The 25,119-nt window shown below is 40.0% G+C and overlaps 1 protein-coding gene across 8 annotated transcripts in view; it reads right to left on the reverse strand.

Moving 5' to 3' along the window:
* Nucleotides 1–25,119, reverse strand: part of RNF38 (ring finger protein 38) — a 100,169-nt gene that overhangs the window by 24,524 nt on the left and 50,526 nt on the right. For 5 of the 8 annotated variants that reach the window (XM_030467015.1, XM_030467010.1, XM_030467018.1 and 2 more), the window contains one exon: nt 3,120–3,313. In XM_030467015.1, coding sequence (XP_030322875.1) covers nt 3,120–3,226 — 107 coding nt within the window. In that variant the 5' untranslated portion in view covers nt 3,227–3,313. Of the gene's footprint in view, nt 1–3,119; nt 3,314–7,636; nt 7,661–19,763; nt 20,042–25,119 lie in introns of those variants that run through there. The other 3 variants (XM_030467012.1, XM_030467011.1, XM_030467014.1) reach the window with 3 other exon arrangements.

Genomic DNA, 25,119 nt, shown 5'->3' on the forward strand with positions numbered 1-25,119 from the left:
TTGTTAAAAAAATGCATTTGGATTGCCAAGACAAGCATTTGAAAGTCAGGACAGAAAATATCAAGGTATTTTCATTTATTTATTCTAGATAAAAATCCTCAATTACAGAGGATTTCCCCAATGACAGATTTCCCCAAGGTCCTTGCTCTGACCAGGGTAAAGAATGATTGCTCATTTAGCCGTGGCAGAAAAAGTAGTTGACTACTGTGAAGAAACGAATTAATCTTCAGTTCTTCTACCTTCACTACATACCTGAGTGCCTCATAGAATTATTCTCTCCAGAAGGACCCAGGAAAATGTAATTGTGCTAATCTTTCTTTTCCAGAGTGGAGAACTCTTCTGTTTGATTTATACCAGAGCATCCACTTATTTTGAGCAACTGATCTACAGACACTGAATGTGATTATGTGTTCTTGTGTAGCTGTGTTTATGTTCTGAGCACAGCTGCTTCTGTCTAGACTTCTGTAAACCAAATACCAGCAGCTCAGATTCAACTCTCAGAAACTATTGCACACACAAGTGAAAAGAACACTTCTCATTTATTTGGAAGGTGAAAGAACTCAAGCAACAACCCTTCCCTCCCCCACATCCCCAGTGCTTTAAATAAATGCTTTCCAATCTCAATATATAAATTACAGGTACCAGAGGCAGCAGCACATTAACTTCCCCCTCAGGTAGGAACAGTTATCAAAAGGTATCAATACCTGCAGAGTTAGTATTTGCAGATCTCAAACATTTTCTAACAAGGCTGATTTCATTGCAGTAATATATTTTTAAACCCTGTTAGTTCAGAATTACATTCAAGACAAGAAGGGAAGGAAGCACTGGTGAGAGGTGAGACATAACAATGTAGAAATCTCCTCATTTTACAATGATGGGTAAAGACTAATTGGAACGGCCTTCTCATTATGCTTTTACATCCACACTTTATCTGTACAGTAAGTAGCTGGACGTTTTTCTGCAAATGCATGCCAGAAGGCTGCCCTCTTAAATGCACCTTTTGTTTGCTTTCAATGAATCATGATCAATTAGGGCACTGCTGTGCTAGGCACAGTACGAAGTCCCTGACACAAAATGGTAAGGTCTAGGTAGTAATGCAGGTAATGGAATTAAAAAAACAATCAGATAACCAAAAACCAGTACAGCCTGTGCTGACCAACAGGAGTGAACTGGTAGGATAAAAAAGTTAATGCTGATGACATTGGGGCAGAGTGTTTGCACTTGTCCTGGTTTGTTTTCTTGAGCTGAAAGACCATTTGGAACTGCAGTCCACCTTTCATCTTGTCTTCATCTGGAAATCTCATTAACTCTGACACCATTTGCCAATCGGAAAGATAAAATACAGCTGCAAAAACTGGAAACTGACTTCAAAAGGACATGCATCACCTCCTCCAAAGCATTAATAACAGAACACAATTATCTTAAGGAATGAAGCTTTGATCCTTGAGAGTGGTTATTAGTTCTGATATGGCTCCAAAGAATTCTACAACTCAAAGACCCCTGCAAATTAATGTCTGTATCATTATCTCAAATGAATCTGTTCTAGGAAAGGAGACTGGGTGCAGTACTATTCTGGAATTGAGTCAACTCAAATGTAACAGTGCACCCAAGCTAAAAAATGCACTGAATCAAGCGCAGGGAAACAAAGTACTGACATGTCTCTGATTAGAGCAAAAGCAGGCATTATTACCCAAAAGCAGGTGAGTAGGTCCTAGGAAGAGTAACACCTTGCATCTGCAATGCTGTAGCAAATTTAACAACTCGTTAGACTGAAGAGGGCTGTGCACTCCAATGTCTGTTTGCGGCACTATCTCTAACACCTGACTGCATGTGAATGTCAGACACTCGTTTCATGCAGTTTCACCTTTTACACACTCCATTCTTCCCCTTCATCCCTCAGGATATCCAATTGAGCTACCTGGCATTTAGCTTGTTAAGTTCACTGCTTAGTCTGCAGATGTTGATGAATGTTGAAAAGAAATTTGTGTAGGCTAGTGGGACACCCAGCAGAAGCGGCCAAATGCAGCGTATCACAGGCACCTCATTTCAAACTATTAAAAGGAAAAAAATTCTCTGTGGACCAAATGTATGTGCAGGGCATCCCTGACCCAATTTGTACAAAAGGCCTGATACTTCTTTCTCCACAATGACCCCTTCAAGTTCACAATTCAGCCTCTTCCTTAAGCTGGACAAGCTGCTTTGAAAGCTGTGAATTTTGAACACCATTCCCTGAAAGATTTCAGATGGACTTGGCATGAAGCAAAGACACAAAACTACCCCTGATTTTACCATGGCTGACAATACTGACTTGTAGAATCAGAAGAAAACCTAGTATTTTATATTAATGAAAAAACAAATAAGACTTAAATTTAAGTAAAAATCAAACCACAATATTTATCAGAAAGAGAGGGGCAGTGAGTTAACTTGCATCAGATGATACAGCATTTTTAAAGGCAGAAGATGAAGCAATGAAACTTGTGACTTGGCTGATCAGTTCAACTGGAATTGTAATGAAGTCTCTGATGTTATACTTTCCTATACTATCACTCACCCTTGCACCAGTTCAACCTGTTTTTTCAAATGACTGTTCTTTTGTGACTATTTGTCCAAAATCTCTACTTTGAGAGGTTAATCAGCCACAAGCTAAAAGCAACATGAAAATCTAACTCCTATCTTACATGAATCATGCATCTCAGCAACAATTTAACACTGTTAACTTCCTCACTCTTCCCAGCTAGTTACCCTCATCTTTATTTAGATTGTTTTTAAGTAAGAAAATAATTGTACATAGTGAAAACTATGGCACTATATCAGTAACTCTTAGTATTTTTAAAAGTACCCTGATGACAAAGTTTTCCTAGCATTTTTCTAAATGCTTATTGCTCCAGTGCAGAGTGGAAGAGAATCAGGCTCACATACTCCCCACCCTGAATTGTCTATTCACAGAAATTATGGGTTGATGCACCAACCTGAACTTTTTTCAAGAACTTTTCAATTATAACAACTTACAGCTCAAAGGAAATGCTGTGTGATCTTGTCAATGCTGCCTGAAATGCACTTCCCTCAAGCTGAAATCAGAAGAACAAGAAATTGTTCCCCTGCCTACACAGCTTGCTTACCTTCTCCTGTTTCGTGCCGGTGTGTTGCATCGTTCCCCTGAGAAGTGGTGTTGGTTGGGTCGAGCCAAAGGAGGCTGCCTATTTGATGTCATCTCCCATGGTCGCATTGGTGGTGATGGGGCTGGTGATGCTGCTGTATAGTCAAAGACTGAATGGGAAAGACGTTGTCGCTTGGGACTAGGACTGTCTTCACTCTATGCCAGTGCAAAAAAAAAACAAACAAACCCCACCTCCAGATGAGTGAATTACAATCCATGATTCAGCCTTTCCTTGCAGCTAGCAGTAAGAAGGACTTACTGAAGACTGCAGTAAAACACCATTAAAAACAGCTTCAAGTAGTTTCCTTTTTATTAGCTAGAACTGCTACTACATTTTACCTTAGCAGCATTGAAAGATAAAAATTAATATCCAGGTGAAAACCAAAACTGTACCAGAAAAAAGTAACATCAAGAAAATAAGACAACCTATTTTACATACCTCCTGCGCTAGCCCTTATAGACTACAGAAACACAAAAAGATGTAGAAGCATAGTGTTGAAAGCAACAGAATCCACACTTGTCCATAAGAAGATGTCTTACAGAGCCTGCACGTTGCACTGTGCAGTCCTATCAGACTGTACTTACATAGCTTATCAAACATTTTCTATGTAGTGCAGCCTATTTCAAATCTCCTAGCTCAGCAAAGAGGTGCTTCATCTTTCTACTTATTAGTATAATAATGGTCACTGAAAAGTACTTGCATGTAACCTGAAAATAACCTAATCACCATTAACCATTCTCTGGTTAAGTCTCTGTACTTAATACTTAAACAACTGCGTTTCTATTTTACAAAGAAAAATAGGTAAAAAGACAGGTTTTAACCATAAGGTTCATGAGAGCAGATATTCAGGTGAAGGCTGACTTTCCAGGAGGCTACCTGCCCACGGCAGGTCAACACCAAAAAACTGGAAGATAACTCAGAATCATGCCTTGAAAGTCAACCTTCTCTGAAAATATGTATTTTGTTAGATTTCAGAAAACCTTGCCAAAGGACAAATCACAAAGAAAACACTCTGCATTTGTTCTACATTTGTTCTACCACTCAAGAGTTGCTTATTTAATGCTTTACTGCTGTGATAGAATGAGTAGGAGAGAAGGATGATTTGTGGCCCAACTTGGAGCTTTCAGGATGGAAGATTTTTTTTTTTTAATGTCATGAAAAGTAAAGTCTATTCAAAAAGAAGCACAGGTAAAAAAAATGGAGGTAAATAAGGTATATGTGGTCTATCCAAAAAGAAAAGTAAAATGGAAGAAGTAAAGACCAGTTTAGTGAAGCTGACAGAAAATAGAACACAGAAATAACAAAATAACCACTGCTGTCCTGCTAGACTCTATATATGTCTTTGGAGGGGGATCTCCCACTGCTACCACACTCATTTAAATCATTTAAATTAACACAAATACATCCCACCCTGTAGAAAGCAATCTACTTCGGAAAAACTTTGTTCTGTGATTCTTTTTCATTTTGTATGTGGAGTGCACCACTTCAAAGGCAGTGGAGATGCAAACTGCTAACTAGTTAACCCTCATCATCACTCCAAATTACTAACTCACACAGCTATTTTGATCTCCATAATGAGTGCTAATTGCCCTCTGCACTAAGCAACTGTCTTTTCAGTCAAAATTGTTTTCTATTAGATAGAAAAGGAAGATAAAATATCAATTATTTTTCAAGTTTAGGCTTGTTTTAGGTTTTTTTAATGATATTTGTGCATAAGTTTGGTTTAGCTTTAGGTCACTTCTTTTTTCAGTACAGAAAAAATACATAATTACATTCTAAATCTATAGTTATAGGTATTTCCAAAAATTATTTAATCTCAGTTTTTATTAAGAAGCCAATTCTGATGTGATGATTGTAACAAGCTACTATTAGTATGTGGACAAGTGGAATACCAGTACTGGGAGCTAATGACAGACACATACCCTGTATAACTTAAGATTTGTATTCATGTCATTTTCAACAAACGTGGAATAACCAGACACTGCCAGTATCATTTTGAAACCTACATGATTCTTGGCCATTAGGTTCAACAATTCATTTGTGAAATATGGTTTCAGCAAAGATGGCAGCTCTCTAAATCCCCAAACAACTCAAGCTGCACCTTGCTAATATTAAAAACATTTGCTGGGACTACTGCTGCTTCTTACAGCCGTTATACTATGTATTTTTCTACTGCCAAACAGGCAACAAGAACTCTGTGTCCAGCTTTTAATGAACAAAATAAAAGCACTATCTTATTTTAAATGTTAATTCAACAAAGAAAAATAAAGAGCATGATTAACACCAATACAGATCACTTCGTATTTAAAGGCATTAGTATCAAAACAAAGGCATCAAGTTGATACTAGCTGAGAAGGGAACTTCTATGAAGACACTAAAACCTATAAACTCCTTCCTAAATGTCAGCATTTCACAGACATTTCCAGTATAGAGCTGCTCCATTCTCATCTGTGTACCCTATAAATTCTCACAGTCAGAATAAATGTGATTAAAGAGGGTGCTTGTTTGCAAAACATCCTTTAAATGCAACATAGTACTAAAAAAAACCCACAAACTGTTTGTTGCACCTCTGTATGTGTTTACCTTAGCAATTAATTTTGTGTATATTTTATCTAAATGCTGTTCTATTTAATTTGGGAAAGATTAGATATTTTCACCAAGACACCACCTTTTGAGGTGTTCCTTTCCCATTCTCCTTTCCAAACAAATTACACAGATTGCGCACACACACAAAGATCACCAACCATCATAGGAAGAAATTATTACCAAAACAATTGCTGCCAATAACTAAAAATCACTCTCCTCTGCAGCCCTCTGCATATTCTCACTTCATGGTCCTGGAAAGTACAAGTAACTACTCCACACTCTCTATGACAGATAAAGGAAATAAACTACATCTATCCTGCAGTCCTTGAAGACTGTATTTTTGAAGCAATTTAATACTTGAAGAGTATTTATAAGCATAGCTTTTTCCTTAAAAATTTTTACACAGCAAGTAAAATCATACCCTATGTAACTCTACCAGGCTGACTGGAAATCAGAGCTGTGTGTTTCCTCCTAAGGAATGCATATGGAAAAGGCAGTAATTTTTCCCATTACGTGAAAATCTACAAGCATTTTCAAATAACTACAGGCATCTCATGGGCTAGTAAACTGAACATTTTAGCATATCCTAACTGTGAAGATCTATGCACTCCTACAAAAGTGGTATGAAATACTTCCAGTGCTTCAATTATTATCATAGCTACAATAACAGTAAATTCTTGGGTTGAACAGATTGGTTATTTCCAAATGTAGTCTATTATTCACAGGTCAGGACTAAGCTCATTTACACAAGGATATTAGGTAGCTCTGGTTTAGTAAGCTCCAGAAGAGATGTGTCTCACAACCCTAGAACCAAGACAAAGTAAGGCACCTACACGACGGCATGGAGTCACCAAATGGCGTTGTAAGCATTATTGTCATCTTCCTTCCCACCTGAGAAAGCACCAGAGGCAGAAGCCTAACAGTATAAACTGCAATAATAAGCTAATCCAGGATGTATATTAAGAGATAGAGCTCTGGTCTTCACTGTAGTCTACTGTAGTCACTGTAGTGAGAGCACAAATCATGCTGCAAAGAACACTGGAGTCTTGTTTCCAAACACACAATTTCTACTGCAAGAACAGCAGCAGTGTATTTCCACAGAATTACTGCTAAAGTCCTCTCTATAAAATTCAGCTCACAGAGTAGTATCTTCTGTATTCAGGTAGAACCTCCAAACATCTTTTAAGCTACCAAAACAAAACCACAGTGATTTTTACCTTGTTTGAAAAAGCAATTAAGAAACAAACACATAAAGTAAACAACAAATACCCCACATCTGTATTTCAGTAACCATATAATGCTCTAATATCCTAAAAATCTGATTCAAAATATTCTCTCAGAGCATGTCACACAGCACATTTTCGTGGAATGTTAGCCCAGTAATATGCTGTAACCAATGCAAAACACGGTAGCAATTATTACCTGTTCAGATAGTTTTACAGCCAAAACTGCTATGACAGCCAATGACATCAAACTTTCACCTTTCATTACCTCAGGCCTTGAAGCATACCACTGGCTTCACAGACGTATGTAGACTGATACAATGGACTGTTTTATCAGTTACGTATATTAGTCTGGAGAACAGTGAGCATGCAGTAATGCTCACAGATGTTCTTACATTAAAAAGTTGTGAACAGATGTGGAAATTGCTTCCTAACAAACCTGTTTATTTGAAAGATGCAAAAGATGTTTAAAACCAACCTGAGACACAAGAAAATATATTTGAAAAATCAATCTAGCACATGGTAATATAACTTGGCAGTATTAAACAAGAATTGTAATTTTCCAAGCAAGCAGAACTCTGAAAGCCCACAAGAGAAACAAAAACTCTATGAGAGCATTCTCTACGTTCTTAATTTTTACATTCGTCATAAAATGTAATTAATACTTACTCTTACGAACAAGGAAATAGCCTGTTATCTGTCAATGTCTATGTGTGATTGAGGTAGTGTTCCCATCAACCTGCAATCACATTTAATCCACTTTTAATTCATCAAATGTTATGTTTAATCTGATACCAAATGGAGGACAACATAGGCCAAAAGCTAAAAAAAGCATTAATGATATAATCTTTCTTTATGTGCTGCCAGCCGCCAAAGACAAAGCAGATTACTTTGGAGAGACAAATCAGTTTTAGGTCTGTTCTGCATGGTCCTTGCCAGCAGTCTGCCAAACATTTACAAAACCCAGCTATTTAGACCTGAAAGCAAATTTTGTTTAAGACACTTGAACAGAAAGCAATAAAAGAAGCAAATCTCTTTGAAAAGCAAGGAAAAGAAACTTAAGGGATGTTAGGAGCAAACACTTCCTGTGAGCCCAGAAATTCCTCCTCCGCCTGTCCCATCCTTGGTTCTCACTGCAGACACACAGCAGTCACACACTTGTCCCACAGGCACCCCCTACACTTGGAAGTACCCTGAAACATCATCACAGATCCTTGGCCTGCCTGACATGACAGTCTGGTCCCAAAGCCCATCCACTTGCTAACTGGCTCAGTTTGAAGATGAGAGGCTGAGGGAGCTGGGACTGTTCAGCCTGAAGAAGAGGCGGTTCAGGGGAGACCTCATTGCTCCCTACAACTACCTGAAAGGAGGGTGTAGCCGTAGGTTTCTTTTCCCAGACGACTTTCAGCAAGACAAGAGGGCACGGTCTTAAGTTGTGCCAGGGGAAGTTTAGGCTAGATATTAGAAAGAATTTCTTTACGGAGAGGGTGATCAGGCAGTGGAATGGGCTGCCCAGGGAAGTAGTGGATTCTCCATCCCTGGAGATATTTAAAAAGAGACTGGATGTGGCACTCAGTGCCATGGTCTAGCAACCGTAACGGTGGCTCAAGGGTTGGAATCGATGATCTCTGAGGTCCCTTCCAACCCAGCCAATTCTATGATTCTATGAACTTGCTCCATGCAGAGCAGGTCTGGGGAAGATACTGGAGCCAATGACTTCACCAGCCAGCACCAGGCACATAGGCAGGCCTGGATCCTGTCATTGACTCTATGACCCGCACTCATCCTGACTCCATAATAGTTGGCTTTGGGGACACACACTGATCCTGGTCCAGGAGCTGGCAATCAAGACACTCACCCATCCCCAGCAGCTGGACCTCACTGCTTCCCAAACTGACACTGGCTGAGGGTGCTCACACCTGCAGGCTGCCTCCAGTAGGTGGCACCCAGTCCACTCTGTTCAGTCTCCCAGTCACTGGCACTGGGTATTTCAAATCTGCAGAAACCCAGCAAGGTAATTCGGAGAGCTCCAGCTCCTGACACTGAGACTCACACTCATTTCCATGGCTGGCACTGCAGACCCGGCTGCACCTACGCTTCCCGTGAGAGGCTCCAGCTGCTGCCCTGGCCTCCATTTGGGTTGGTCTCACTCACACAGATGAAACAGTGAGATTACACAGCATAGGACAGACAGCAGTGATCAAACAGAGGGTTTGGCTAGACAAGGGTAAAGAATGGTCACAATTTACACAACTGTTCCCTTTTCTGTCTGCCTGATCTTGTCTCTCCCTGACTTGCTTCCCCTTCGCTCTGTCTCCCCAGCTTGCACAGTTCCACTGACACACACTGAGGCCCTCCAACATCTTGGACCCTCAGATTTGCATCCTTATCACTCATGCAGTCCTTGTTTGCATGCAGTCTTCTAACAGACCGTCAGTTTATATGACTGACTAGGTTTGTTTCTTGTCTTTGGCTCCATGAAGTTTGTCTAGCAGGTTCACGTCTCTGTATATTTTGCCTATGGCTTCCCCCTTTTTCTTATAATCTAAACAGACAAGGTCTTTGATAAAGTAACCTCACTGAAATAAACATTCCCATATTATACGCGCCTTCATCAATTCGTTACTGACCGAGTTTGGTCCTTATTACTGCCTCCATTATTTTTGTTGGTCAGGTTTGTGCCTCAGAATGTTCATTTTCCATTTGGCACTGAAAAGGTCCTTGAACAGACAAACTTCACAAGCTATCCTTCCACATATCTTTACAGAAAGCATGACTAACTATTCCATTTACGGTACCAAAAAAAACCCAAACTACACAACAAACAAACCAACCAACCCCAAAAACCAAACAAAAACCAAACTAAACCATAAAAGATACTATCAGAAACTACAGAGAGATGGACTACCTCTGCGAACAGTAAAAACAATAAGGGAATACGCAAAAAAACAACAGCCCCTCACTCCTTCCCCTAAACAAGAATATTGTCCAAAAATTAAAAGGGAGAGTGCAGGGTGCAAGAAGACTGTTACAGCAACCTAGGACAGCTTGCCTCCACCACCCTTGTATGTAGAGTACCAAGGACACCTTGTTAAAGTTTGCTTTCTCCACATCTGCATCCAGTTTTGCACAGGCACAAATGGTGACAACTGGCTGGGGATCTCAGAAATCAGACAGCAGCAGCTGAACTACATCAGCGAGTTCACCAAGGAGCGAATTGTGTAAGTATGATATGCTAAGCAGCACGAGTGTTATTATCCAGCCCTGTGCTGATGTCCCTGGAAGTTCACCCCTAAGCAGGCCCCACTATATCACATCTCCCCATTTAGCATCAGTGTCTCAGGGCTCCCAGTGTGGTAATAGGCACACTGTTACCAGTGTGGCTTTCATCAACACCCAAGCTGTCACTTGCTGACTGTTGTACCTCCTCCTTCAGTTTGCTCATTACAGCTAGAAAATATAAACAGAAGGAAAAAAATTCTGATCATACTAATTTGTAGGCTAGCAGAACATCTGTAAGAGAACATCTGGAACAGACATTCTCTGGTTAGAAATGGAAAATTTTATCATTGTTGATAATAAGCACAACAACTGATACAACAAAGCAGTTAAGTGGAGGCAAAGGGCAACAGGGCAACATAGTGAGAAAAATTTTAATATTGCTGTCCTCAACAAGCTTCTCATCAACCAATCCCTCCCTGTCCTTCTCCTCAATCCATTCTCTTCCCAGTCTGTATCTGCGATTGGGATTGCTCTGACCCATGTGCAGGACCTTGTTGTCATGTGGGTATCCTTCCCCTCCGCTCTTCAGAGAAGATTGTCAAGAGTTACAAAAATCAGTATGGAATCAGTACTTGGGATGAAAAATTCACAAATAAAACCCAAAAAACACTAAGCATGACACTAATGGTTCCTATGGCTACAGCAAAATGCATGGGAGAAAAAAGCAGCTCAGTAGAGAACATCTCTGTGCCCTCCCTGTAGGATCAGGGAGGAAATATTCTGAATATCAATTCCTAGAGATGGAAGAAACCTTAGCAAGTCACATGATTCTGAAAGGAAGCCTCAGATGTTTCTTCCAACTTGCTTCTTAAATATCACCATGTGGTCAGGAAAAAAACTAGTAACTTCATCTTAAAAAGAAACCAAAGCTACACTAAAAAGGTCAGGTTGCCAGTATAAAATCTGCTGCAGCAGGTCAAGACGTACCATGTTGTTTAATTTCTGTGAATGAGACCTGTTTTCATGGTGAAACTGAGAAAATTTACACAGCACTTAGTAAATCAAAGAATAAAATTAGTAAAATAGGAATGACACTACTGAACATGATTTAAAGAGGGTGCAAGTCTATCAAATGTTATGTGTTTCAAAGCTATGAGGGTATCAGTAATGTATCTAACAGCTGTACCAGGCATTCATCTGTATCTTTCTGCATCATTCATAATTCACTCAGCACTTAATATGATTACTTCATTATTTACTGGCAGTAAGCACAATGGTCAGTGTTGCTGTTCAGCAACCAGAACTACCCATGAAATCCTCCATGCAAAGTATTTTTGCAACAGATATGAAGCATGTAACAGTGAATTCCTTAACAACAGCACAGAACATATTTCACCAAATGCATCTTTTCACTTTACTTATGATCAAAACATTAATAACCTGAATATTTAATTTCCTGTTTATCTGACAGCCATTTATGAGTTTTCTCTGTATTAATTCTCTCTCTGAAACGCAATTCTCATTTAATCAGGTGTTTAGGATACAAAAGAAACAACATTAGGAGACAGATAAGCCTAAACTGCTTAAGTTACACACACTAAATATTTTAAACACTCTTAAGAACTTGATTCTTGGGTGTCAATTTCTCATATTAAATGTTGGAATATTTCTTTGCTGAGTGTTAATTCAAAAAGCACAAGAACTTTTAAAAAATGTAAAAATCTTTTCATCCTATTTGGTACACTGCACTACTCTCAAAAGCAAAAGAGAAAAAAAAAAAAAGAGCAAATTTTGTTTAGGAGGACTAGAGGTGTCTGATTTTCAAGTTCTACTATGCATACAAAAAGGACAGTGCATCCCATATATTGTATCTGAAGCATCTCCTTTTTTTAATACTGAGTCCAGAATCAAGGAAATTTGGCCATCTCAAAATCCTTCTAACTCAATGGTGTTAGTATTTGATCTTGCTTGTAGCACTTTCGGCAAAAATACTTTGAAATATGGAAAGATTTTGTCATAATTTTTCAGGTAAATGAATCAAATAAATTTCAATGCTGCTAAACTTAAAAAAAAAACAAAACAAAAACAAAAAAAGAGAGAGAGATTAAATATTTATTTTTGTATCACATCAGGGTGTTTTTTTCTGAATAGGGACTGTTACCTCTCATCCAAAGCATGTGTGCCAACTGTTAAGGGGAAAAAACTCAGCAATACCTTCCTCTCTCTGATAAAGAACAAGTTGCTAGAAAAATACTAGTTTTACTTTAAAATTCAAATCTATGGTCTCAATTTTTATGTCAACCATCAACGTTGTGTGTGATAATAAACTGAAAATAATTTGTGCTACTTCTGCAGATATTTCCTGCTGTTAACATGTACCATGGTAGTAAGCAAAACCCATTACATAGATTTAGTGTATTACTGAATATTTGTATGCTTTCTTTCTTAAAACTGGAAAGGTTAGAAATTATGCAACACATATTACTCATTTACTACCAGTTTATCTTCATTGCCTATCAATCTGAGTTGAAGTGTCTATGTTATGACATCAACACCACCTACCACAGTACAGAAAGTGCCATTTCAGGAAATGGTACTAACAGCAATGGCTTAGTACATACAGGGTAATGAACTCCTATTTTGGTATGTAAATAAAACAGAAGGCAAGTTTTTAATTAAAGTCACAAATTTGCAGGTAAAGAGGAATAATCTCCCTACATAAAAGGCTCAACCAAATTAAATTTTGTAATTCTAACATTAAAATATATTCATTGTCATAAAGAAATTACTTCAAGTGTCATAAAATATACAGAAATTTACACACATAAAATGATGCCAGGGTAAGAGTAAAGTGGTGAAATAAAAATGTTCACATTTCAAACAGATCAAGTTTTCAGTTTTAGTTATAATTCTGCTCTTTCAGACAATGGGCCAAGGAGTCTGAAGAGAAGTCTGGCTCGAAGATGTCTTCATATCTATCTTCTCTGTGCATAATTTGAATTTACAGTATGTATTAATTTTTGGCTTTTTCAAATGAATGAAGAATTCATTTGAAATGAATGAAGAGAATTAAAATGCAAATCGTAAGCTTTCCACATATACAATATTTCCCCATGTTAAACTATATATATATATATATATATATATACACAAGCATGTATACGTGCACATATATGGAACACAGTATACATAAATAGACAAGCAAGTATTTCAGACTGAGGACGAAAGCTTTTTACTCAGGTAAATGAATGCTAAGCTGATCATATTTGTTGAAAAAGTGCTATAAAACATTCAAACACTGAACTAAGGCATACCACTACCTAAGCACCTGAACTAGTATTTACAAACATGAAACAGCTTTTAACAGAATAATATATTTTATCCAGTCATTAACCAGATTATTTAAATTAGTCCTCCCCAAGCTTTAGCCCCCAAAGGGATAACATTTAGACTGCTATGAATGTTACTTACACTACTGTACCTGATGTCCTTACTGCAACAGGCACAAAGGCAACACTGAAAATTTGTTTCTAGGAAGAGGTCTAGAGGATACCTCAGCCACATATTGTGGCAGAGCACAACCACATTTGGCTGGCTTTTCCTGACATCACAACACTGAGCTGCATTACCAAAATGTTTCCCTTTGCTTAGTACACAGTACCGGTAAAAATTTGTGTATAATTAAGCAATATGTGGCCTCGAAAACAAGGGAAGTCATGATGTAACTTCCTAAAGCATGTACCACAGTTTAGTCTCTACCTTTGTCTCCATATTGCTAGACATTTGAAGCCTCAATGAATACTCCTACATTATTTCAGACACTACAAAATGATTCCACAAAACAGCCTACCTACCTAGTAGGTAATGATCAAACTCATGCCAATATGGAATGTTCTTCAATATTCTGCAATATGTACACACTGCTATCAGTGAGAGAAAAAAGGGGGGAAAAAAGGGAAAAAAGAGGAGAGAAAAAGAGGAGAGAAAAAGAGGAGAGAAAAAGAGGAGAGAAAAAGAGGAGAGAAAAAGAGGAGAGAAAAAGAGGAGAGAAAAAGAGGAGAGAAAAAGAGGAGAGAAAAAGAGGAAGAGAAAAAGAGGAGAGAAAAAGAGGAGAGAAAAAGAGGAGAGAAAAAGAGGAGAGAAAAAGAGGAGAGAAAAAGAGGAGAGAAAAAGAGGAGAGAAAAAGAGGAGAGAAAAAGAGGAGAGAAAAAGAGGAGAGAAAAAGAGGAGAGAAAAGAGGAGAGAAAAAGAGGAGAGAAAAAGAGGAGAGAAAAAGAGGAGAGAAAAAGAGGAGAGAAAAAGAGGAGAGAAAAAGAGGAGAGAAAAAGAGGAGAGAAAAAGAGGAGAGAAAAAGAGGAGAGAAAAGAGGAGAGAAAAGGGAGAGAAAAGGGAGAGAAAAGGGAGAGAAAAGGGAGAGAAAAGGGAGAGAAAAGGGAGAGAAAAGGGAGAGAAAAGGGAGAGAAAAGGGAGAAAAATGGAGGAAAATGAGGAAAAAAGGAGAAAAAAGGAGGAAAAATGAGGAAAAAGAGGAAAAAGGAGGAAAAAGGAGGAAAAAGGAGGAAAAAGGAGGAAAAAGGAGGAAAAGGAGGAAAAAGGAGGAAAAGGAGGAAAAAGGAGGAAAAAGGAGGAAAAAGGAGGAAAAAGGAGGAAAAAGGAGGAAAAAGAGGAAAAAGAGGAAAAAGAGGAAAAAAGAGGAAAAAAGAGGAAAAAAGAGGAAAAAAGAGGAAAAAAGAGGAAAAAAGAGGAAAAAAGAGGAAAAAAGGAGGAAAAAAAAGGAGGAAAAAAAAGGAGGAAAAAAAAGGAGGAAAAAAAAGGAGGAAAAAAAAGGAGGAAAAAAAAGGAGGAAAAAAAGGAGGAAAAAGGAAAAAAAGGAGGAAAAAAAGGAGGAAAAAAAGGTATTAAAAAGCATGCCTGAACGTTCAAGGACGGTGAAGATACATAATTCTAATATAGGACTCTTTAAGTTCTACATTTTTCAATTTACTTTTCTGTATACATCCCACAGAATGAGGGAGAAAACATGTCCCAGTTGGCACACAGCACATCTACAGAAGTGATAGTATGTAACTGTTATAGCAATCTCCACCACTAGAGTATTAAGGTTTCTCTCACTGTTCTTCACTTCTGTACTTCTACTTATGTCACTGAGTTTGATCTTCATTCTTCTAGGCCATGTGCCATATAACCAGGAAATTTTCACCTCTGAAACAAATACAAATGCTTTACTTTGTCATTCATACAGTTTACATATATAAGCTCTTTGTATCACCTACAAATGATGGAACACAAATCATTGAACATAATGCTGCTCATTATGCTCACTGAGCCTAATGCTATGGTTACCATCCTATTAGTCAATTTGTTAAGATGGATTTGTTTACACTGCAGAATACTGGGTGTTTATACACTGCTGCTCCTCACAGTAGGCTGTAACAAGGTAGGGGTCTGTCTCTTTTCCCAAGTAACAAGCAATAGGACAAGAGGAAATGATCTCAACATGCACCAGGGATGATTTAGACCAGATACTAAGAAATATTTCTTCAACAAAAGGATTTTCAAGCACTGGAACAGGCTGCCCAGTGAAATGGCTGAGTCCCCACACCCACACCTACAGGTGTTTGAAAGCTGTGTAGACAGGGTGGTCAGGGACATGGTTTGATGGTGGATTTGGTAGTGATTGGTTAACAGATGATGACCATATGGGTATTTTCCAACTGAAATGATTCTACGATTTATTTTTTTTAAGCTCAGCATATTTAGGCTATGCAGTACGTATTACTGAGTACTTGCTTTAAACCTATGAGACCATATGATTTTAGTAAAGCCTAAAGTAATAGAGTTGTTTCAAAAAGCCCTGAGAGAAAAAAAAAATTGTTTCTTCTGCATTAGCTGGGATTCAAATACACCTTTTGCTTCAGTAGGTTGCAGACTTAGTTTTTGCATGCATCAGTCTGACCCCAGGCCCTGCGAACATACAAACTGGTTCAACAGTGGCTGGCTCCTCTGCCCCTACAAAATACACATACTGGGAGGCTACCATGTAAGAGAAATGACCTAGACATGTATATAAACCTTACAATGGCATGTAGTGGGTGAAGGACTCAGTCCATGCAATTTAACTGACAAATTATGGGCAACAGCAAAACCAAGAAATAACTGAGATATTCTGCTAAGCTGACCTAAACAGAGGAATATGGGAAAACACTGCAGCTCCTCAGCTACTTTTCAAATACAATCTCAAGCTCTGAACCATGCTGAACTAAGTTACCGTCACAGCTATGAATTGTTCAGTCACAATTCAACTACAGGTATATGTAAACATCCATATTTTGAAAGCAAAGCAAGAGATTACAAATGCTATGCTAGGTATCTGTATTTAATACAGATTTGATCTGCATGTGCTCTGACTGCTGACACAGTAAGAAAGCTGAGTAAATGGAGGAAGAAAGCCTCACGTGGTCCTCTCATCTGTGCTCAGTAGAGCTGCACATGCAAAATCACCAAATGCATATTTGCCTTGCCAGACTCCTTGTGTTCACATCTGAACATTTTTCTCAAATCCATACTCATCCACTTGAAACTTTGCTACTCATCTTTGCAATTTCCTTCCACAACATTCTTTAAAATTATTACCTCTCCAACTCTTTCCTGCCTCAAACCTCTCAATTTCCCTTCTTGTTATATATTATGTTCCAGTATTTTCCCAATAAACTTACACAGAAAGGAGACCAAAACAAAACTGCCCTCTCTTTACTCACATATACAGTTCTAAATGTCTACTGATTTCTAACAGATTTTGAAAACGAAGTTCATAAAAAATATTCGATCATAGCTTTTTTTTTTAGAACAATCCCAACGAAGATTATCTGCAGAAATAACATGAAAAAGGAAGAAAATGTCTTGATTTTCATTTGTCTAGAGAGAAGACCATCTCCTAAAGTCCCAGCAGTACGATAAAGTTGTGCCATGCTCTCTTCCACACTCACATGATTTACTGCAAAATAAAGAACCACTTGGCCACTTCTGCCAGAAATTAACAGATGTCGAAGACAGACCAGAGGCTAAGATTAGAGGCTCTGGAGAACAGAGAGGGTTGAATTCATACAATATCTAAGTTTGCCCAAAACAGAGGTGTTAACGGATTTCGGGGACAGGGACAAAACTGCAAGACTGACAAAACGAAGGGGCTAATTAAACAGAAAGCAAGCAAGAAAACACAGCATATGTAGCGGCACCCACACAAAGCACTGCACTTTTTTTTAGAGTATGAGGTCATGATGGGAAATACAAAAACCAACGCTACTGGAAGGCAATCAGGAAGTAATAAGTTCTAGAAGAGCAAATCTTAAACCTGCTCACTGAGAATGAGGATTGTGGATATGAAAGAGAGAAAGCCTCTATTTTTCTGAGAGGGGAAGAGCAAGGGCGTAGAAGACTCTAGCTGAGGTAGACTTACACTGCTTAACTATTTTTCTACAGTAGTGAGGAACAGTTCCACCTTAATCCAGGAAAATTGGTTGGACAGCAATCAGGAAAATGCTTAGGTGCAAAAGGTATTCCTTTCTTTTCCTTTCCAACTGATTTTAAAGAGCTGCGGCTGTTAAAGAGATTGCGGCTACAAGACAAAAAAGTCCTAGCTTTCCATGCTCTGACAAATGGAAATCTGTAGAGGGCACCAAAAAGCAAAGAAAATTTCCTTGATCTTTCAAGAGCTAAGAGGAAGGAATCTAGGAATCTACACATTCCAACGTGAAGCTGAAGTGTAAAAACCATGACAATCATGACCAGTGATAGGACAAGGGGTAATGGGTGTAAATTGGAGCACAGGAGGTTCAAGTTGAATATTCGAAAAAATTTTTTTACTGTAAGGGTGACAGAGCCCTGGAACAGGCTGCCCAGGGGGGTCGTGGAGTCTCCTTCACTGGAGACATTCAAAACCCGCCTGGACAGGTTCCTATGCGAAGTGCTCTAGGTGGCCCTGCTCTGGCAGGGGGGGTTGGACTAGATGATCTTTCGAGGTCCCTTCTAACCCCAAGGATTCTATGATTCTATGATCATCCTGTCAAATCAGAGACCTAGATAAACTTTGCTCACAACAGAATTTAATTACGCTCTATTAGATTTTTTAACTTGATATAGAGCTTTACAGAAAGAAGGAATCCACAAGCTGTACTTTTGCCTAATACCTGTTTAAGCCCAACCTATTGTCTTTCCAGAAGCTTCAAGAATCAGTCCTCCACAGCTGAAACAACTCGCTGACCAAGAACAGGAGGAGACAAAACAAAGTAAAACAAATCACACTCTACCTGTACTCCTATTCCTAACTTTCAAATCCTTCTGTGGCAAGGGGTGGGAGTGGTGGAGCTACATACACAGATTAAATGGTAAAACCTTTAAAAGTCTCAGACCTACTCTCTAGGAATTGCCATTAGGTTCACTACAAAGTGGCCCATACTGCTTCCACAGAAAGGCATGTACAACAGCATTGAAATGCATCAAAACTCCAGTTTCAGTTCCACAAGATCTCAGGTATGTCCAACAATACCATCAGTTTTGGCTACGGAAACTATAGAAGTTGCCTCAGCAAAAGCAATTTATGACAGAGCATGTCATAAATCACCTGATCAACATGTAAGCAAAACCTGAATAAGGACTAATAGTCTGCCTTATTCATGCTCATGTTACCATTCCAGTTACCAAAACACATACTCCAAGTACTACCCTCAAAAATTCTTTTTAAAATGCAAATGCTATACACTCATGCACATTCTCATGATCTAGACATTAAGGTATAAGTAAATTGCTTGGTATGAAAAATTAAACTATGTCTCCATTAAACCACTCAACACATAATCAGGAACCTTCCTAAGGAAACTAAGAGCATCTTTCTGATGCAAGTATAAGAAAATTTGTATTTGTATTTTATGGGACTATGACCTCAGATATACTGAAAAATACTAACAGGCACTTAAAAAACATACACTTGCTAACACAGACACACAGTTTCATTGTTCTTTCTTTACCAACTAGAGAGGGCTAAAGACACCTAAAGACAACTAAACACTTCATTTTAGTCTAAAAATGTGAGGGCAATCATCTGTTAGTGCTTCAGAAACACTTGCTACCTTCTTCCACGCAGGACACTAAACCCACGTTTTCCCGAGGACAGAACACAGAGATTCAGTTCTGTAAAGCCAGGAAAAATTTAAGGTTCCAGTAACACGTTTTGCTAAAACGGATACAGCAATTTTTAGGAGGATTAAATGGTTATGTCGCCGAATTAACCTCGCCGAGCTCCCGTCCACCTAACACGCCACCTCAGACGGCGCCGCTCGGGCTTCCCAGCAGCGGCCTCACGCCCAGGCCGCGCCGCCTCCTCCGCCGTCTACGGAGGCCCAACGGCGGCCCAACGGCGCTGGGTCCCGCACTGCCCTAACGCCGATCGCTCCTTCCCCCCCTCGGCTGCCGGGCTCCGCGGGGACGAGCGGCGGTCACCGGGCGGCGCCTGCGAGGTCCCGCCCCGAGCGGGCCCACCGCCTTCCTACACCCCTACCCGCCGTCCCCGCGCCGGTACCTGCGGTGGAGGGACACGGCAGGGCCGCGCCCCTGCCTCCTCCGGACGCCGGGCAGTCACCGTCAAGGCTCCCGCGTCGCCTCCCGTCGTGTCGGCCGAGGGTCCCGCTGCTGCTGCTGCCGCCCGCGCCGGGCCTGCACGCGCGATTGCTTCCGGGAGCGTCGGCCCCGCGTCCCCCGCCCATCACAGGGCGAGCCCCCGCCGTGCCCCTCGCCCGTTCCGCCTCCGCGCCACCGCCCCCTGCTCCCGCGGCCACCCGCCGCCCGCCATCTTCCGCCCGCCCGGGCCACCCACTGCCCCGCGCGCACGCCTCGCCGCCTCCGGGGCCCGGTGACGTCACCCCGCAGCCCGGCGCAGGGCGGGCGGCACCAAGCGGCCCCGCCCCCCCGCCCGCCTTTGTCCGCACCGGGGGCGGCGGGGAGGCCGGCCCGCTACGTCACCGCCACTCTCTACGTCACCGCCCCGCGGAAGGCGCGGAGCGGCCCGGGGCGCTATGCCAGCCCGCCCGCCCGCCCGCCCGCCCGCTCGCTCGCTCGCTGCTCCTCCACAGCGCCACAGGAAAGGGGTGGGAGGCGGCAGCGCGGGCCTAAAGTCCCGGGCAGGAGGAAGCCCTGACGGGAGAGAGGGCTCTGCCCTCAACCACCACACGTCGCAAAAGCCACCGAGCCGCCCCTGAGAGGGCCGCCAGCAGCCTGGCCTGCTGATAGCTCTGGTGTCCGGATTTCCCCTGCTGCCCTGACATGCAGGAGGGGCTCAGACGGACTAGGAAAAGCCAAGGAAACCCCCAGAGCAACGTCACCTTCTGAAGAATCGCTAGAGAAAGGTGATCAGCCTTCAGCTGCCGGTGCCACACGGGAGGGCCCTTTCCTGATGAGAGAACTGCTCAGCAAATACAAAGCAAACGAGGTATCAGAGACCTCGTGTACTCAGGCTATTCCCCTTAAATGAGGTAGCAGCACCTCAGCTGTTTCCAGCTTTCAAGCCTGTTTCCACTCTCTGCCCTTTAGTATCATTAAAGTTTTCCCAAATCTGAGCCAGGAAAACAAAATAAACAACTTGTAAATACAAAGAGTTACTGCTCTGCTGTAAAAGAGACAATACAACGAGCACGAAAGTGGTTTGAGATGGTTTGAGCACGAAAGTGGTTTGAGTTACATCCTTGCAGCTGCCAGATGTGAAATGGGAGAGGTATAAAGCTACACAGTCAGAATACACAGAGTTAACTGCAACTAAGGGCAGAGGGGACATGGATGGGGACAGGACAACAACACAGCATGAGGAATAAATTACAGAATCACAGAATTGTCACAGTTAAGAAAGACTTCTAAGATCAAAGCATAGAACTGTCAATGCTCCCCTCACCCACCCCAATGAAAGAAAGTATTTGTCTGTCTCTTATCACCATGCCCACTGGAGCATGTCCTGAAGTTCCTAATCTACAAAGTTTTTAAATACCTCCAGGGACCTCCAGCCTGTTGCAGTGCCTAACTACTCTCTAGTAAAGAATTTCTTCTTAATATCTAGTCTAAACCTCCCCTTACTGCTGTCTGAATTGGACAGGAATAATTTTGTTCCAGTACTAAAATCGGAGGGGAAAAAAGAAATTCCTTCTCACACTCCCAGTTTTCCATGTATTCTCCCACACACTCCCCATGGAAGTTATATGTAGTCTTATTTTACAGGTCACATCTTAAGCAATGTGATTGACCTTAAAATATCTGAATTCCTGAATCACTTTGGGTTCAGCTTCAGATGAGCAGGCTTATCCTACCTCACTCTGCACCATATAAAGAGGAAAAGAAAGAAGAGAATATTTTATTAAGGATCAGGAGTTATAAAATACTTCCCCTCCCATGAAAAAACATCTTTTAAAGGGCCCTCTGGACTGAGGACTAAATGCCCGTCAAGACAGACAAACAAGATAAGGTTCAGGAACAATAAATTGCTAAAGAAACAAAAGATGTGCCAAGTATAACTGGGGAATTTAAAGGTTAGAAATAGTGAATCAATCAATGTAATTTTTATATGGTTTGTAAGTACTGGGCAAAGAGAAATTCCTTACATACTGTAAGGAAGCAAATCTAATCAGAGAACACTAAAAAAGTAAAGTAAGTTAAAAATAAGTGACACAAGGTACATATTTGGAAATAATACTCCTTAGTGGTATTCAAATAATTCCACTGGATTGCAGCTATGCTGCATTGTTTTTTCCTTACTAATGGATGGTCATTTTGGTTTGTTACTGCAGAATTAAAGACTATGCAACTCCATGAGGTCTCTTAAAAGAGCTGTCCCAAGCATACTTAAGTTGCATCTTTGGAGTTGCTTTTAAAATCGAGCAAACATTTTTTTAATGGAAGGAGACCTCTGATGAAAGAATCACCTAAATGAAAAAAAAAAAAGCCAAACAAAAAAACCCCGAACAAACCAAACCAGCAAAACAACCAAAAAGAAACAACCCCCAGCCCTCCTCCCCCAAAATAACTAACAAACAAAAAACAAACAACCCCACCACCACCACCACTGTAAAAGCTAAATAAACTGAACATGATTGAAAGTTCTGCTGGATAACATAACTGCATGTATCTCTGTTTAACACTAGGAGGAAATGACTGGTAAGTAAGGCTAAGTGATATTCCGAAGGATCCTTTTTTACAGATAGCTTTCCGTAAGTGCTGCGCTGCATAAGTAAACTCATTCAGTTCTGCTATTCAATATTCTAAGAATGACAATTACAATTCTAAGTATTTCATTAATTTAAAAATCATAGGTATTAAGCATTCAGCATGTTCCACTTTCAAAGAAATTACAAACACGAAAAAAAGGATACCTTGACTCATGCACTGAAGTTACAAACTCTGACCTGCAAAGCAACAATGATTTTAGCAAGTATCTCATTTATAATCACTTTGCAACACCAAGTAAAATGGGAAATATTCTCTGTATCTGTGCTTTACTAGATCATTTTCCGAAGACAAGGGTCAAAATACCACTTCCAATGCTGTGAAACGAAACAGGTTCTTAGCATTACCAGTCATGCTCTCCGCAATGACACATCCTTTTTAAGACAGTGAGGCCACCCATGAAAAACCTTAAGGCTTGGTTTCCTGCTGATGTCAATGAGCATGAATTCAAGAGTTGTGTGCCAAGTCAACAGAATCAAGTAATTGGGGTGGAAGCCTGGGAATTGTTTTCATTAAGACTGTAACATTCATTTAGCATGTGTGTCATAGAACTTTTCTCATGCTGTTGTCCAGGAAATAAAGACTGGACTTGCAGAGAAATTACTGTAAGTTTTATGCAGATTGATAGTCAAGTACTATGCTTTACATTTCTTCTATAATACAAAAACTGGTTATGCATAATCAGGCACAGGAGCTGTAAATTACTTCACCGAAACATATGTATTGACTAATCAAAGATATGTCAAATTATTCTGAAGGCATGCTTTTCATAAAGTATTGAAAAACAATTAATAACAACAATGTCCATCAATTAATGACAATTTTTAGATAAATAAATCAGTTAAATCCTGCATTTTCTCTTTGAATGATATTCCTATAAAAATCAACAGCTACCATCTCTTAGTAATGGCACAATAAAGCAGAACTCTCATTTTCTAAATAATTTTACATTGGAAACAAATAAGTTAAAAATATATATATATATTCACATGCATATATACAAATATACAGGCATATGTATTTGTACAAGCAAAGAGTGGTAGAGATTTAAAACTGGACCCTAGTACTGTAACCATCTGCTTTTAGGAAGCATTACTTGAGATTTTTTCAAGAAGTATATCCATATAGACAAAAATTAAAGAATAGAACAACAGATGTCCAGTCAGCTTATATCCCTCAGTGGTGACACTAACTGAGCATTACTGCTCTATCTGAGCTTTTAAAACAGAAGCATGAGTTCAGTGGCATATCTGAGAAGAGCACAGATTTGTCCTGAAGATTGTTCTCCATTTCTCTGTACCAGTGGTGATTTTAATCAAGGGATCAGCTAGAATTTCCTTTGAAATGCCACACAGTCTGCTTCATGTATTCTCATAGAAAAAAAATTAAAGCTCCCACCAAATAAAATATTTGAGGGATAACACAACTTTGAAATACACCCAAAACACATCCTTTCTGCTTTTTATACTAGTTTCACTCCAGCCACTTTTTACACTTGAGAGTTCTCATTTGGTGCAGAATCAATACCAATGAGAAAGCCTCTTTTCTCCCACCATTCCGAAATATGCAACAGTGTCAAGTTGTGGCCCAGATTCTCTACTGATTTGGAGGCAGGTGGTGTGCCAAACAGCTCAAGATTCAGCTATGTACTCTCTGATATTTAAACCAGATAAGCTGCTACATCCCTTGCTAATCCCTCCCCCTGAAGCTGTCAAATACCTACCAAACAGAATTTCCAGCAAGACTTAAAACAGTTTTAACTACCCTGATAGGAAATAAAACTAAAGGAAGACCATCAATCTAACACAGAGGTGATCTCTCATGTACCCACAGAAAAGGAAATTCTGAAAGGAAACTTACCTTTGGCCAAGAATCTTCCGGAAAGAGTACACAAGGATGAAGGGGGAAAAAAAGTTATAAAAAAAAGAAAAAAAAAAAAGCTGTAGAGCATTTAAAGAAACTTGCCCTGAAAACAAATCAAGCTCTGGGATAAGCTGGAACAAGTATAAAATTAAATTTACTCTAAAATTTCAAAACTCAAGGCTTTGTGCACTTATCAAGGCACTGACTGCAGGTTGCATTCCACTTCCCAGGAAAGACAATTTAAATTTTGACTAATGCACGCCCTCCTCCAGGCCTGTCAAGTCAAAAAGTTAGTTTACTATAAAGCATCATACTTGTAAACAAGGTAATACACGTAAAGCAATTGTGCATCAGTATGCATTATTTAGAGACAGTAAAGCTTAAGGCAAAAACCTCAAGAACAAGAGGAACACAAAAATAAGTCTCACAAGCAGTTTAATGTCAAAACCTTTTGCCAACGTGTGTGTGTATGCCGAACACACGCTACTGAAGTATCACTAAACATTAAATACTGTAGTAAGGACACTCAAAGGCTGAGATAAAAACTACTGAATGATTGAAATAAGAGTTTGTAATACCAAATGATAGTAACAACAATAGGAGAAGAAGGAATAAAGGAGAAAGGAGAAAGGAGAAAGGAGAAAGGAGAAAGAAAGAAGAAAGAAGAAAGAGAGATGAGGGATGAGGGATGAGGGAAGAGGCAAGAGGCAAGAGGCAAGAGGCAAGAGGCAAGAGGCAACGACGGCAGAGGCAAGAGGCAAGAGGCAAGAGGCAAGAGGCAAGAGGCAAGAGAGGAGAGAGGAGAGAGG

Source organism: Calypte anna, chromosome Z (assembly GCF_003957555.1).
Source record: "Calypte anna isolate BGI_N300 chromosome Z, bCalAnn1_v1.p, whole genome shotgun sequence".
In the NCBI taxonomy this organism is placed as follows: Eukaryota; Metazoa; Chordata; class Aves; order Apodiformes; family Trochilidae; genus Calypte; species Calypte anna.